The sequence below is a fragment of the Sinohyriopsis cumingii genome, chromosome 3, assembly GCF_028554795.1.
Source record: "Sinohyriopsis cumingii isolate HCF-2022 chromosome 3, ASM2855479v2, whole genome shotgun sequence".
NCBI lineage: Eukaryota > Metazoa > Mollusca > Bivalvia > Unionida > Unionidae > Sinohyriopsis > Sinohyriopsis cumingii.
Window position 1 is genome coordinate 68,394,001 of NC_142963.1, and position 16,615 is coordinate 68,410,615.

Below are 16,615 nucleotides of genomic sequence, written 5' to 3' on the forward strand. Positions count from 1 at the left end.
TATTAATTATTAACCTAACATCTAAAACAAAACTGCTGGTTTAGAAGCCAACCTACTGATCAAAATTTGCAAATCTACTGGTTTTAAATCCTGGTTTCTGTCACATGACATATTCACAAAAATTAAATCATCGCAAAATTATGACATCTGAAATTTAGAAGCCACAAAAAGTATTTTTACAATATAACAACAATATTGTCAGATTCTATGTCTGTCCAGCGCTGAGATTTCTTACACGGATATGGTATACAACACTGCATTCACCACAACTCCTCATCTTAACATTCAATTTCAAGGTGATATATGGTGACCTTTCACATTTACGTACAATGAAAACCTCAATGCTGACCAGATCTTGAAATCATAAAACATGGCTTGAATTTCAACTATCAGCCAATCTAAAAAAACGTTAAAAAAGTAGTCATTTGTAATTAATCAAAACAAAATATCACACTTGAACTCAACCTTAGTTTTATATTTCCAGACCTGAAAATGTCTGCTCCCAACCCAGTAGGATTAATGATGATTCCTGAATGAAACTGCTTCAAAGATTCATTAAGAAAATATGCTCTCAAATTTTTTATATGGATATCATTACAACTAGACTCTTTCAGTCAAATTAATAACATTTCACTAAATTCAAAGAAAATGTACAACTCTGTTCATAGACAGTTATTACCTCAGGGCGTATTATATCATCTCAGTACTTATGCAGACATGCTGCCAGGATTTTATCTGAAGTGGATAGCTCCCCTCTTGTCACTATAATAAGCAGTCAGTAGAACAAAAATGAAAGGGAAGAGGAAATTGCCAATATTTACCTAACAATTCAATATCCATCTCTCTTTCTTCCTGTTCCACTCTGGTAGAGCCATATTAAAATCAAAATCTTTAAAAAATGTCATCAGACTCATGTTTATCACCATTTCCTGTTCAAAATCCATCACTGCTATCTCTATTAACACTTTTCCAGCTCCAATAATCTGATAAACTTCACAACTTTAAAAATAAACTGCCATCATCACTATCATCAGCCAGTATTTGCCATATAAAATTATCATCTAAAGATGAACCATGCTGGGATTCATTCTTTTTGGGGTTTTCAGGCAGCCTGTATTTTACACAAGCATTTGTAAAGCTTCCTTGATGCATGGTTGAAACTACAACAAAATGCTTGTTCCAGGGCCCAATGTGCCAATCAAATTTAGTTTAACAACCATTCATGCTAAAATGAAAAACAATTATTGAAAAGACATTTTGTGACAAGCACTATGATACATTTACTGGCATGACTTATTTTGCAACACGCACTTTAAGGGTTATATACTGTGCAGAGTACATTTTTCATGTGCAGTTTTAAACAAATCTATGGGAGTTCTCACACATCACCAGTCTACAAGTGTGTGAATTCGTAAAATTTCTGCATGATTCACACATTTGGTTGCCTTGGCAGCATCTTTGAATCTGTAACAATCAACGATCATACCTGCAAGTTCAACATGTATTTCTTCGTTCACTTCTTTCCTGTATTTACAAAAATCTACCATTATTTTCAAATTGACAGTGGAATTCAATGCTAAATTTTCAATTCTTGAACTGACCTTACTATGTGCTACCTTTAATGATGAGGTCCATCCTGAGCTACTGTACTAAAGATGGATGGACATTTTAAGGGAATACAGCCGGGTTTTGTTTATAAAAAAATTATAAACATAACTTATAGAAAATATCAGATAAATTTCACTGCTGGATGAATAAAAGCATATAACTGTCAGACTGTTGAATTAAGAGAGTTGAATTTAATGTCAGTCATTAAAAGTTTCCCACTTCTGTCTTCTTATTAAAAATGGATAAATTCAGACTAATAGACGAAAGTATAATACCATCCAATGTACTGTATTTCCTTTATTAAAACCAAAAGTCTCTGAAATATTTGTTCACTTCCATCAAGGTGATTGGTGTTCTACAGTACATCACACCAGTAGGTTATTTACGCCAAGGCAGTTGAAGCAAAGTTCCTTGCCCCAGGACAACTACAGCAGCCAAGCTGGGGTGATGTAATGGTAGGATTCAGACCTGTATCACCTTGGCTGCAAGTTCAGAATGCTGACCACAAGCAACTGTGGCTCCTACCTCCACTAGTAGTCCCTAAAACTACTGTGATCTTATTAGCTAGCTAGTTATCCAACGTGTAAATTATGTGAAAAAAATGTCTTGTCCCCAAACATGATATACGTGTAACAGCACCCAAGTGTTAAAACCAACATCCCAGATTCAGTGTCACATGATGTGCCACAAAAGTTTGGTCTACATTTGATATTTTGCAAATGGTTCCAGTGTGGCATCATGCAAAGACAGATCTGTTTCATAATGTTTGCAGCTGAGTGTGGATTAAACATTGGTAAATTTGGTTTGGTTTGGTGATTAAAGCACAGCAACACAAGTAGTCTAATTAGTGTTCAGGCAATAGAAGTAAAGTGCAATAACCAAGGATACAGAAAGGTAGGTGTCATGGCCTGATCCAATGGTAGGACTACAACCTGCATCTTTATGGTCAAGAGTTCAACATGCTATTCACTAAGCCTCATCAGCATTCGCAAAAACAGTAAGTCTGGAAAATGGGAGTTATACTGCACTACTTTATACTTAGCAGGTAACTTACCTGTGACATTGGATCTCTGAGTTGGTGTTAATGGTGTTGTGTATGAATAATTACCTGTGAAAATGAAACAAATATAAATTTAGGTTTATTTTTTGAAAAAAATATAGTCTACCCATACACCAGGTCAGGTGGTGCTGATGATGTAGGGGCATCCTGACAATCTATGTCATTAACAAAAATTAAATGAATCTGTAACATCAAAAAGTCTAGTCTGCATAATATATCATATAATGTTCTTATCAAATAAAGGGAGACTATTTCTACTTGAATAATTTTAAAGTCCATAAAAATAATTCATTATATCAAAGTATTCATTCAATTAAAAGTTCTCTGAGAGTGTTCTACACAGGTATGCATTTTACTTATTTAGAAATAACGTTGCATATTGAGATACTTCAGTAACTGCCAAAAACTGATGCTGAGTATCAGAAAAGAACTGCTCCAAAAGATCAAAGATCCCATAAGAGTGATTCATGATTATATTTGTTTCTGTAAAATCAACATGTTCAGGACATGGTAAAAAAAAAAAAAATTTAAATCATAATGTATGATGTGTCATTTAAATAAATTGGGGATTTTAACAACCCATACAACTTTACATGTGATACTGACATATTGCTCCAATCACCTGCTTACGTAAACACTAACCTACTAAAAATATGGTCCATCATTCATAACAGTTAAATTAATTACCATAAATACTCAGTTTTAAGTAAAGTAAAACTGCAAATAACAAAGTTCCTGATCTGTCATGGCATAATGCACCTATTGATTAGGATCCATGTTGTTTGTTCTACTGGATGCTCCTAACAAACTGCACTGATCCAGATCTGCCAGCACATAATGTAATCATGGTTCCCATGCTTTTCTAAAGATAAATTTCCAGATCATTTCCAAGGTTTTTCCAGGTTGAACTAACTTTTTTCAAGGTTCTCATATGACCATTACTGAATGGAACTAAAGAACATTTTAAATTATAAAATATGCATTTTCTAAATCTAAAGATGTTTCTCTTTCAAGACTCGCCGAGTGGTCTAAAGCGCTCTCTGTTACGGATCACTGCCATCTCACCTCTGTCTGCGTAGGTTCAAGTCTTGGATTCGGCTAATGTGGGTATGTGAGAAAGCTTGCCAGTAGCTTCTCGAGGGTCAGTGGTTCTTTCCGGGGATTTCCCGGGTTCTTCATCCACCATTAATACTGGCCACCATGTATAGCCTATCGTGTGCTGAAAAATGGCATTAAACCCTACAACAACAACAACTTTCAAGACTCTCCAAAAACATCGAAGTCAGAAAAGATGTCCATGTATAAAACCACAAAATGTATCACATGAAACAAGTTTGATTATATTCCTATAAATTAGCATGGAAAGTCATTTCAATGTACAGAATAAAAATTCTAACTCTATTTTGCTGCATTATGTTGCTAAGTGAGAACAACATAATGAACATAAATTATGTTTTGTTTCCTTTCAAACCTTTAATTCTAAAGAATTCTATAGCAATATATATATACATTTCATAGAAAGTAACATTTCCTATTACAGTATGAAAAAAAAAAAAAGCAAATAATTAGAATCTTGCCTTGTAACAAAAAGAGTTTAACCCTGAATTTTTCTGTGCCAATAAAATCCCAAACAAAAGTTTTCAAACAACCTAATCTCCTTCAGACGATCTGCTTAAAAATCCATCATTTAAAAAAACATTTTCAAAAGGATTGATTTAAATTTTGACAAAAGACCTTCAAAATTATATACTGTTGTATAAACAAGGACTGACTTTTATGAAAATACAACTGGTCTTCTTGAAATTCGTTAAATCAGTCCCCAAACATGTATTGATATAGGAGCTTGTATCATTTTTTAATATATACAATGCTGTCAGGCATTTCTGCACACCTAAGGTTTCCGTCTCCAATACTGAAGTAAAACACATGCTGAATTCGACCAACTGACGAAAATAAAATACTGTAATGCTTACCATTTGAAAAGAGGCAATTGTCACCACAATATTCTGTTCAAAATATTATTAATTTTGGACACATGGGATACCACTACTGTGTTTTCATGACTCGCGATATGTCAGCCAATCCTGCGCACAGCTTTAAAACGATGTAATGTTTATCCATCGGGCTATAGAAATGAAATACATTACTTTGGACCGTTTCTGTCAGCAGTTCAGTCGAGTAATTTGATCAGGTTTATAGCTAGTTTTACAAAATTCAACTTAACAATGCCAATAAATGGCAAGCGATATTAAGCCAACTAAACTGATCTTGTAAAAAAAATGAGTAAAACTCAACATTTTATATTTAAAAAAATGAGCTATTATGTGGAAGAGAAACAGCAATGAATAGGGTGTAATGTGTTTACAACGTCTTGTTTATGCGGGAAAATACTAAAGAATTTAGAAACAGACTATATGCCAGGAAATTTTTTGAGAATCTCATGCTAGTGGCAATCTGACATGTTTGGCAGCAGACGATTTTGTACATGTGAGACAATTCTTGCAAAATTGGAAACTTTGATTAAGATGCATAATTTTTTTAAGGTATAAATTTCCATCTTTTATAAAATGTAGTTACTTGTATGATTCTAACAGATACATAGTAAATAGGATTTTCTGGGTTACAGGTTCAAGCACAGGAGTCTGACGTTTTATCAATAAAGTACGGTGAAATATCTCACAACATGATTCACCTTATCAGTAATATAAATGAACACAAGGAGTGCAAGTGTGACCACAACCCTCCGCTCGATTCGACTTTTCTCACACGTCTTTTATCACTAAAACACCACAAGAAGACTAAAAAACTATACATATACATTCAAAAGACAGTGGCATACCAATGCATAACTCTTGGACAACCATCGCATGAATCCAATCCGGCAAATTAACCTTTATTTTCACCATTATTTACTCAGAAATGACAAGTATTATAATCGTTATATCATTTCACAGTCCAACAAGACAAAACTACAGCATAGATGAAACCTGACACAGTACTCGCCATTTGCATTACTAGTCACATGACTTCACAAATCTCAGATGAGGACACCGGAAGTCCAATATTGACGTGATATCAACAACAAACTCCTTTATAACGTTGTTGTACAGAATTTCAATTATATTAAATGCAAGTCAGATACTTTTTGTAAAAACCAGCAATCTGGCCAGTCTGATTTATCAAGCAGAGATCACATGTCAACGTGGTGGTCACGTAATACAACAATACTCCAAAAGTTGTTCTCGGAATATATAAATACGGAGAATTTTGTGTTCTTTCGTTTTTGTATTTTTATTGCAACCAGTATACGACTTTCATTTAATATTTTGTACAAAAAATTCTCTACAACATTTGAAAAGGTGGGTTGTTAGATATGCGTACAGTACTCATGCGACTAGCAATGCAAATTGCGAGCAACAGGTCACATTTCATCAACGATGTAGTTTTATCTTGTCTTTTAGCAGATTAAAGACATAATGATTTTACAACTAACAATTTATGAGAAAATAAGTAATTTTCATATCGATTTTACATGTATCACTTGATCTAGCAATGTTTGAAGTTTGCTAGGCCATCCAGTCTAAGCAGCTATGCTTTGCCACCACCATGTTGGCCTCTTGTGATGCTAGATTGGTTTTCATACCTTCCATGTAAGGAAAGATATGGATATCGAGCTGAGTCTACTAGATGAATCTAATCCACTGGGTGTTTGAATTGACCCAGCATATACGTTTATTGCAAGCAACCAAATAATCCATACTGCACCCTCCAAATATTCTGGTTAAAACTCAATAAATTTAACTCACGATCAGTTTAGTTATGACTCAATTAAGTGATTGTTTCGGGCGTCAAGTGGTGGCAGAAAATTCCCGGGTTTATCCCGACTTTCATTAATATTTGCAAAATTCCAGGACTTTTCATGGTTGGGAAAAAAATTATCATTTCTCCAGACTTTTTCCCAATTTCTCGGTAGCGTGGGAACCCTGTGTAATGGCAGACTTGGGTCTGTACAGTTTGCAGTTGAATTCATCTTATAAGATAGTACAGACTGTGTGCTAGTAACCTATAGCCCATCACTTTAAATTTAAATAACATAAAAAATATTGAATGTAGAAAATTCTAAGTATCAAAAGGCACTTTCGAGTCAATGCAACTTGTTTAACATATACCAAGTTTGGTTGAAATATCTTGACTGATTTGCAAGCTATACTTTGGAGAAAAAAATGGTGATGGACAGAGATGGATATAGTGACAGCTGTATCCCACCCCCATGACTTGCTGTGGGGATGAAAATAAGTCACATATAAACTAACACAATTTTGTAATTTCATATCCAGGGACCTTGAGTTGTCATTTATAGAGCACTGATTCAAAAGAGAACTGCACCAGTCCAAAACCTATAACTTTAGCAGAGAGAAAGAAATAAATGATGTGATGCATTTATTTAAAATTATCTGATTTACTAAATAAATTATTTGCATGCAGTATTACTGTTGGATCATTTATTTAAACATGCATATCAATGGATATATATAAATGTTACTGGTTGAGAACTGAAGAAACAAAATATACTTGCCATACATACTCACATATAAGTCTATGTCTTTCGCTTAAGATTTGATTAATGCTGAGTAGGGTTGCCTTATAACATACAAAAAGTATGATAAATCTTGTGGTGATATCGGAAATTGAATGTTTACAGTACATACAAAATCCTGTCAACTCAAATATTTTTCCATTTTATTGCCACTATATCCATCCAGTAATGCAGAATCGTAGACACTGTGTTTATCTCTTTCACTATGGTATTCATGATGCAATACATATTTAATACACATTTATCTGGATTTTAATAATTTTAAAATATAAATATTACTCAAAAACAAAGCAGTGTCCATCAATGTTGTTTACTCTGGGTGTATATTGCTTCCATTTCTGTGAAATTCCAAATAACTTGTATTTGTATTATATTTTGTGTTTTGCTGTATCTGATGCTATACAAGTCTTGATTTTTGCGACAAAATGAACACAATGTAAGTTGTCAAGATATTTTCCTACTTATCTATCAGTCTGTCCAGCTAATTTGGATTGTTTAATTTTCCAAGTGCATCTCTAATTCACTTACAATAAGTCACCCTTTACAGATGGATTTGACTTGCAAACAGTGCATCTCTAATTCACTGACAACAAGTCACTCATTACAGATGGATTTGACTTGCAAACAGTGCATCTCTAATTCACTAACAACAAGTCACCCTTTACAGATGGATCTGACTTGCAAACAGTGCATCTCTAATTCGCTGACAACAAGTCACCCTTTACAGATGGATTTGACTTGCAAACAGTGCATCTCTAATTCACTGACAACAAGTCACCCTTTTGACAACAAGTCACCCATTACAGATGGTTCTGACTTGCAATGCAAACCCAGACTTATAGGAGGATCAAAGAGAAATTAGTTTCTTGCAGCCAAAAAAATGGGGTGGGGAGAGGGGATGACCTATAGTTGAGCTGTTTCAATACTGAGTATATACGGTATCATCCAAAATGAGTACCTACAACCTTGCCTTATCATGGAAGAGATGTCTTCATCATCTACCTTCATTAAAGGGTTGATATTGTTCTGTGCAGTCTTTTCCTAATCAGGTGACATATTTGAGGTACACATCATGATAAACCTTTAGTTTACACATGACCTTGTACAGCACAAACAGTAAATTAAATCGTTTTATACTAACTTCTTGAAGCAGTTATGTCACCAAGAATAGTACTAAAACATAGGTAAATGGTCATGGAAAAAATCAAAAGGAAATATCCTCTCTTACTTTGCAAGATTCCAATTATGGATCCATTGCCAAAGCTATTCACTCCTGTACAAGTGTACCGGCCATAATCAGATTCTTTGAAATTCCGGATCTGCAGTATGCCAATTGAGAAACCGGATTCAAAGTCTGTGATAAATTCTGTGTAGACTCTGATATAATCCATCAAACTGCTGGAATCCTTGGTCCAGACAATCATCTCTGGAAAACCTTTAAACAAACAGCGCAAACTGGCCGTCATCCTTAGACCTGGATCCACTACCAGCTCAGTTATGTTAGAAGCAACAGGCTTATCTGCAATGGTCAAGACAGATTAATGAATTATTGTAGGAAAATATAAATCTGATTGAGTTCTGTAAATAAACCAAAACCACAATATGGTTTATATGACTTTTTAAAAACATGAACACAATATGAAAAACATCCTGTATTTTGCAATATGATGAAGTTGGCAAGAAAATTGTTGCAAGAATACAAAGAAATAAAATGCCTTGTGTTTAAAGGTATAATGAAGAAACAAATCACCCTGTGTTTAAAGGTAAAGTGAATTAAACTGCCCTGTGTTTAAAAGTACAATGAATTAAACTATCCTGTGTTTAAATGTACAATGAATTAAATTGCCCTGTGTTTAAAGGTACAATGAATTAAATTGCCCTGTGTTTAAAGGTACAATGAAATAAACTGCCTGGTGTTTAAAGGTACAATGAATTAAACTATCCTGTGTTTAAGGGTAAAGTGAATTAAACTGCCCTGTGTTTAAAAGTACAATGAATTAAACTGCCCTGTGTTTAAAGGTACAATGAATTAAATTGCCCTGTGTTTAAAGGTACAATGAATTAAATTGCCCTGTGTTTAAAGGTACAATGAAATAAACTGCCTGTTGTTTAAAGGTACAATTTAAATAACACACAATACATAGGTTCAATAGACACTTTATTGTACATATAAAATAATCTTTGGCATAATGTGGGCCATCACAGCACACTGCACAAGCCTAGCTCTAAATTTGTTCTACAGGAATACCTCAGGAAGAGAGACTTGGGGGAGTTTGTAGGGTTGTGAAGAGTGTCTGACACCTGTATGTGGAGCCGCAAGGGGCTGATACGAAGTATATAGGAACACTGATAACCAAAACTTGACAAGTCTGATCCTGCGGATGCTATGAAAACAAACATCAGCCGATACTCCATACATGCACCATAGGAAGCGAGTATGAAGTATATATGGGCATAATAGTTGAGTACATTTAAGTACTGACACAACTTGGGGGTCAAAAGCAAAGTTGTGAATGCAGAAACTTGGTAATGGTCCAAATGAAGCGAAGGGAGCCCTGTGACTATATAACACTATGACTGTAACAAAAGTCCCCAATTTAACCCTATACCTCATAGAGCATATGGCTTTTTAGGCCTTTGATACACATGTAGCAAAGTTACCAAGTGCAGTGTGCTATAAAAAGAATAAATGTCACCTATATGGTCCCATACCAATAGGACAGACTGGAAAATATGAGACAGAGTAGTATAATCTTATTTCAACCGAACTTTTAATAGTTTTCCTCTTCCTGTACATATTTGTCAAGTATGGAAAAGTTTTAGAGGAAAAGTTGTTCTTTATTGCAGTATAATTATTATTTTAAAAATTTGTAATATGCTTTCAAAACACCAGATAGTTAGCTGCGAAGAGCTGTGTGCAAATTTATTTTCTATACATTGAATTTTCTTTGCCCTTTAAACTACATTTCTTCTGTCACTTTATGTTAATAACTAAAGTACGATATATTAATACTAAAGTTTATCATATTTCTGTAACTTAAAGAGTATAGAAAATAGCAATGCTCAACTTATGTATGAAATGGAAGGCATCTGGTGTTGACAATTCACACAAATTAAGGATCATCATATGAGTTGGTAACAGAGCTTTAACTTGTATATTATAATATATAATTATTTTATAGTATTTTATTTATTAATTTTAAACTGACCATTAATGAACTTAATTGCAGTAAATTACTATCTAATATAACATGAATGAAAATACAAACAGATTATACATAAACCAAATGAACTTGAACAAAAATGCAAACAAATAAAAATATAAACAGACAAATAGAATTAAAATTTATTAACAAATTCCTAACAAATAACAAGTGGTAACAGGAAGACAATAAATTAGACATATATAATTAAAAATTTAAATGACCAACATATAACAGGAGAATGAAAATAAAAAAATATAAAGCAGATATAGATCTAAACTGTATTTACCACTATTGTGTAAAGGGTAAATTAAATAAATTAACTTTTATGACTATAAGATCATCAGTTGAAGTATGAAAGAACAATAAAGCCCTATTCAACTTCATATTTCCAAAAAACAATTTAAGAAACTAAATAGCCACCAGGTGTAATGCATCAATTATTTCTTGAATAAACTGAAAGTTATTTCAGAAAAGGTATATGGTCTGACAGTGTGAATATCAACAAACTGCAAAATACTTTAACAAAACAAATTTATTTACACATATATAGAAATGCAGCCCCAACTGACACAATGTTTGATCACATGCTCCAACTCAGTCATCTGATTGGTTCAACATGATAATGTATCTAAATTTAGCTACTAGCTTATTAACATATACGGGCTGCAATGACATCATGTCTGGGCAGAGAAACCATAGTAGGCAAAGAGGGGCCCAACAAATAGCCAGAGAAGGATGCAGTGTGTATTACTTAAACTATATTTAATCAGTTAAATTACAATGAATGAAACTGTTCTCTTTTTAAAGGTGGATGTACTATTATTAGGAATCTTAATTCATTATGCCTTTCATGAACACTGCAAAGACTTGATTCAGCAGATGTGAGTTTTCAGTTACCACCAAAATGTGACTTGTATGTAAACAAATGAACAACTTTTTGTCAACAGCCCCATAGGCAGAGCTAGTGACATTGGTGTGGAAGCTGATAATAATATACATAACAGTCAATGACAGTAACAATCAAACTGACTTTTTGATTGGTAACGTTGTTTAAAGTATGAAGTATGTGCACATTTCTATTATGGACAGGTGTCAACCTGTGATACCTATATTTATTTTTAATACAAAGTTTCGTTTACAGTTATGTTTAACATGGACTTGTGTGTCAACATCTTTCCAGAATTACATGTATCCTCAAAAAGGCCAACTTATGTCTCTCTTAACTAATTTCTTCATAAAAAAGACCCGTGTACACCTTTTGCACAACAGTAATAATTAGACACCAAATAAAGAATCATCTTTATGTTTCTGATATACAATGTGACTCCACTATAACACGGTAGATGGGAGCCACAGAACCCAACTGTGTTATAGACCAAACCATGTTAAATTAAGTAGCCATGTCAGTTAGCTGAAGAAAATGAAGCATTTACCAAAACAAATTGCAGGGGTGGTGGTGGTTAGGTAATAAATGCAGGCACAAAAATATGTGCTTCATTGGCACAGTTACCATCTTAAATCGATGCATATTAAATGAGAAATACACCTGTAGTGAAAACAGAAGGCATATATAATATTTTACTTTATTCAGAGAACCATTGGTACATCTACGTGTATACTATTAATATATACATGTCTAATGTATAGCATGAATAGAGTATCAACACTATACTCACTCATGAATCTCATCACATACATTGAATCCACAATACATTAAGTAATTCCAGTGAAAATATGCAAACACAGATTTAAAATAATCAATAATTTTGTTGCAGGTCATACAGGTCTGAAATCAATCAAGAAAATAGCACAATCACGTAACAAATGATGAAGCTTTACTTTTCAGTATGTTCCAATTTAGTCAGTAAAAGTTAGTTTGCATTTTAAGCTGCCGTTCGTAAGCATAAACTTTTTTCCTGCAAAAAGGAAACTTTCATGGCACAGTAAATGTGTTCCAGTCATACTGGAAAATGAAACAATCCATCAGATTCCATTGCTTTTATTTAAGGGTGATACTGACTTCCTTTGAAGGAAGGTTCTTTGTTTTTATTGAAGATTGTAGTTGGCTTTCTTTGATAAAGGGTGCATGCATTATTGAAGTCACCGCTAAAGGACAGCTTTGGAGAACCAAACAATTGCCCATTTCCTTATAGCGATGGCAACATCAAATGATCGTATTGCATGATTGAGACTGATTTTTTTCCCATTTGCTTAGAACATTTTCATAACAATTGGTGCTTCAAAGGTAATCTGTTTTCTTTGAAATTTCAGCAAACTATTTTAACTGGTAACATTTTTAAATAAGGAACTGGCCATCATTTGGTTGACTGTAGTTACTGTTCCTCCCTACCTATTGAACAGACCAACAAGTAAGATCTTGGTTTCTTTTTTTACACTTGTGGTAGTGGAGTGAATCTGTCTTCCACGCATGCATCAGAAATTTAAAAAAGGGTCAATGGACGATCGAGACTGATGCTGCCTTCCATGCATTCGTCAGAAATTTAACAAAGGGTCAATGGATGACAGAGATGCAGATGTTCTGGTCTGATGACAGGGATTACTACAGAAACTGTGAATGTTCTGAAGGATTTAATTCTGAGTGAAAAGAAGAGGAATTTTACTTAACATCCACATACAAATGTCAGTCTATGTAAAAATATTAATTACTAATGAGCGGTCACAAATCCAATGAAAGATAGATTATGAGATAATGCCTTGTTGGTTGATCTCCATTACCAGAAATGTCAACAACAAAAAAAGCGGATATCTCATAAGTATTCATGCTAGATGTCAACGTAAGCAGATTATGATGTAACAATGCAATGTTAAGATGGTTTGTCAACATGGACAAAGAATTTCCAAGAATCCATTGGAAGTCCATTTATTCTGTCCTTTTAGTCTTTGTTACTGCTTAAAACTGAAACCATCTTGGATACTCATGGCACTCCAACATACCAGTTTTGGTGACAAAAAAATATTTCAGTGCATTTTATATCAAGTTTGCAGCTTCCTTTCATGCGGTCTCTGAATTTCTCCACTCCAAACCAATGGTTGCATATACAAGTTTAAACAGCCAACAATGTTGCCAACAAAAAAAAATTCACCAGATAGTATATTTTGCTGCCAGTAAGGGAAAAAAATCACAAGCCCTACGCAATCCTGAATAAAATGTTTACACATTATTTTTCATACTTTTAAGAAGAAAAAACAATTTTTTCATGTATGAGAAAAATACATATAAAATTTCAGGAGCCACACCATGATTGTCTTGTATTATTCATACATGAACTCTTCCCCAAAATGATAATAAAATTTTTATGCTTTTTTCGTACTTTTAAGAATGAATTTTTTTCGTGTACAAGAAAAATACATGTATATGAAATTTTTGGAGCCATACCATGACCGTGTTATGTCCGAATTCATGTTATAATGGAGCGTGCTATAGCGGGGTCACACTGTATTTGGACAATTAAAAAACGATCTGACATAGAGCTTTGTATTAGCATAACAATCCTAATTGTTGCCCAGCAATTAATTAACAGTGAAAGTTTTGTAACTGAGAAACTGGTAATTAATAATTATAGCTCCCACTTGGGAATGGTGTCAATTATATTACATGATGCCAATTGACTTGAAACACTATATTTAATGGCACTAATTGTGTACCAGCAATTAACAGTGGAGCTTGATGTATGATTAAAAATTATCTGTATAAACTGAATTAAATTTATTGCTGAAATGAATAATAATGTGGGAAAATAGTTATGATGTTAAACTAATCTGTTTCTCTCTTCTTTTGTCCGGGGTGTAGTGTGCTATCAAGATTGAAATTGTCAGCAATTTCCCTTTCTGAACTTGGGAAGCTCTCCCTTTGTCTGGGGTGTAGTGTGCTTTCAAGATTGAAATAGTTAGCAATTTCCCTTTCTGAACTTGGGAAGCTCTCCCTTTGTCCGGGGTGTAGTGTGCTATCAAGATTGAAATTGTCAGCTATTTCCCTTTCTGAACTTGGGAAGCTCTCCCTTTGTCCGGGGTGTAGTGTGCTATCAAGATTGAAATTGTCAGCTATTTCCCTTTCTGAAGAGGGGCACTAGGCTGCTAATCCAACACTGCCTTAGACTCAGCTGTTGCTTTAGTTGTCTGTCTTTGGCAATTCTACATATAAGTCTCTCTCTCTCTTTCAAATAAATATGAGGATTCAGTGAACTAAATTTTTAGCTGACTTTTACCCCCCAATAAATCTCATTTATATTTTATATTTTTTATTAAAGCTGAGATGACATACAGCAATTAATTTATGTTAACTAATTTAATACATCTCTTTTATTATTCATTCCATATTTTTCTTCTTTTATTCTCATTATATAATATGACATCTTTACACATTCATGGATAATTGAAAACAATGAAATTCCAGCAACTGCTCAGAACCTCTCCCTCTCTTTCTCTCCATAAAGTTGTGACAAACCAAAATTGTGTCTTTTTTTGTTTTTAAGTATCTGTAAACATATTAATACACATGTAACTAGGAACATCTTCTCGAACAACAAGAATCTGATATCAATGCATCTCTTTCAGACAGATATGTTCATGAAGTGAACTATATTTATAAGTTTAATCAAAACTTGCTTATGAAGAAAACCATATCTTACTGGGAGAATTGGATCAAGCATTTTTTTAAAGCAGTTGCATACGGAACTTCCTCAACCAATATATCACATAGTTTTTACAGTTTCAGATGAAAAAATTGCATGCAATGTGAAAATAGGAGTGTGGATTTACATGTCTTCAGCAGTTATGAGCTCAGTCTTACATTACTGCTTTCCCTCTCCCTTAACTCTATCACAAGCGAATTGCTGATCTGACACATTGCATCTTCATTTATAACAGAACTGCTGGTTCCTATTCTATATTTCTGTGATGCTGAAACAGCAAGGACATACTCATACCATCACATAAACCAATGACCCAAAACCTTTCCATGCTGAACAATGCATGCAATCAGAAAACAATTTAGACAAACTTCACTCTTGAAAATAGTACAACAAGGCCAATTCATGTTGCAGGATTCTGCCAGTGACATCAGATGGAATTGAATCATGGAAACTGCCATGGAAGGGGGAATAATTTGATATGTATATTTAAACTTAAATATCTTGTTGAACATTGATCAAACTGAGACAAATTTTTACGATATTACATGAATCATGATACTGAATAATTCAGAGGTACATTGATATCGGGGGAGTCCTCAGCTCTGTGTTTAATATTCCTCTATGTAGGTACTAGTAGCTAGGGTATTGTTACCTCTGGAGATTACTAACTAACAGGTCACAATGATCTTATCCTATCATCAAGGTATGTGGTTTTGAACTAAACTTAATTTACAGAAACCGTTACTTATCAGACCTACTGTCGCTGACCTCTGACCCTAGAAACTACAGGTTTCTTTATTGCCCTAAGTGCAAGCCAAACACAAAAAAATGGTCACAGAATTTACTCTAGTTCAAAAGTTCTGACACAATGACCTTGACCTTTGACTCCAAACGTAAATAAGCCTCTTCCATACCTTAAATGCAAGTTCTCCACAATCATTGGTCGAGGTATATGATCAAGAAACTGAAGCTTTTAAGCACAAAAAAATTTTCTTCTCTCTGCTGGCGATCTTGAACTTTGATCATTTGACCCCCAAATCAACAGACTTCTTTCTTAACCAATGTGTAAATCATTGATAAAATCTGGTGAAGATCCTTGGTTGATAGCTGAAATTTTGTGGCAGAAACCATTTTTCTTCTTTTATTTACATTGATCCTTTGACCTTTTTTTTATATCTCAAAACATATAAACTTCTTCCTTCTCCCAAGCATAAGTGATCCATAAATTTTGGTCCATGCCTTGAATGAAGAACTAATGTCATTGTGCAGAAACAATTTTTTTTAATCATTTGGATCCAATAATCACTAGACTTCTTCCTTACCAAAAGTTCAAGCTATCCACTAAAATGTGGTAACTGTTGATGGTGGAGTGTGGAAACCATTCTTTTTTGCCACAGTAACCTTGACATTTGACCTTTTAGTCCAAATATCGACAGGATTATTTGTTACACTTAATGCTAGCCATCTACAAAAGTAACTGTAGATGCTGGAC

General features: G+C 33.9%; 1 protein-coding gene across 1 annotated transcript in view; it reads right to left on the reverse strand.

The window, feature by feature from the left end:
* LOC149803037 (Ig-like and fibronectin type-III domain-containing protein 2) overlaps nt 1-16,615 on the reverse strand; it is a 117,019-nt gene that overhangs the window by 46,910 nt on the left and 53,494 nt on the right. The window contains exons 12-13 of the mRNA XM_089952592.1: nt 8,494-8,784; nt 2,663-2,716 (exon numbers count right to left, since the gene is read on the reverse strand). Of these exons, the coding sequence (XP_089808718.1) occupies nt 2,663-2,716; nt 8,494-8,784 (345 nt within the window). The remainder of the gene's footprint in view (nt 1-2,662; nt 2,717-8,493; nt 8,785-16,615) is intronic.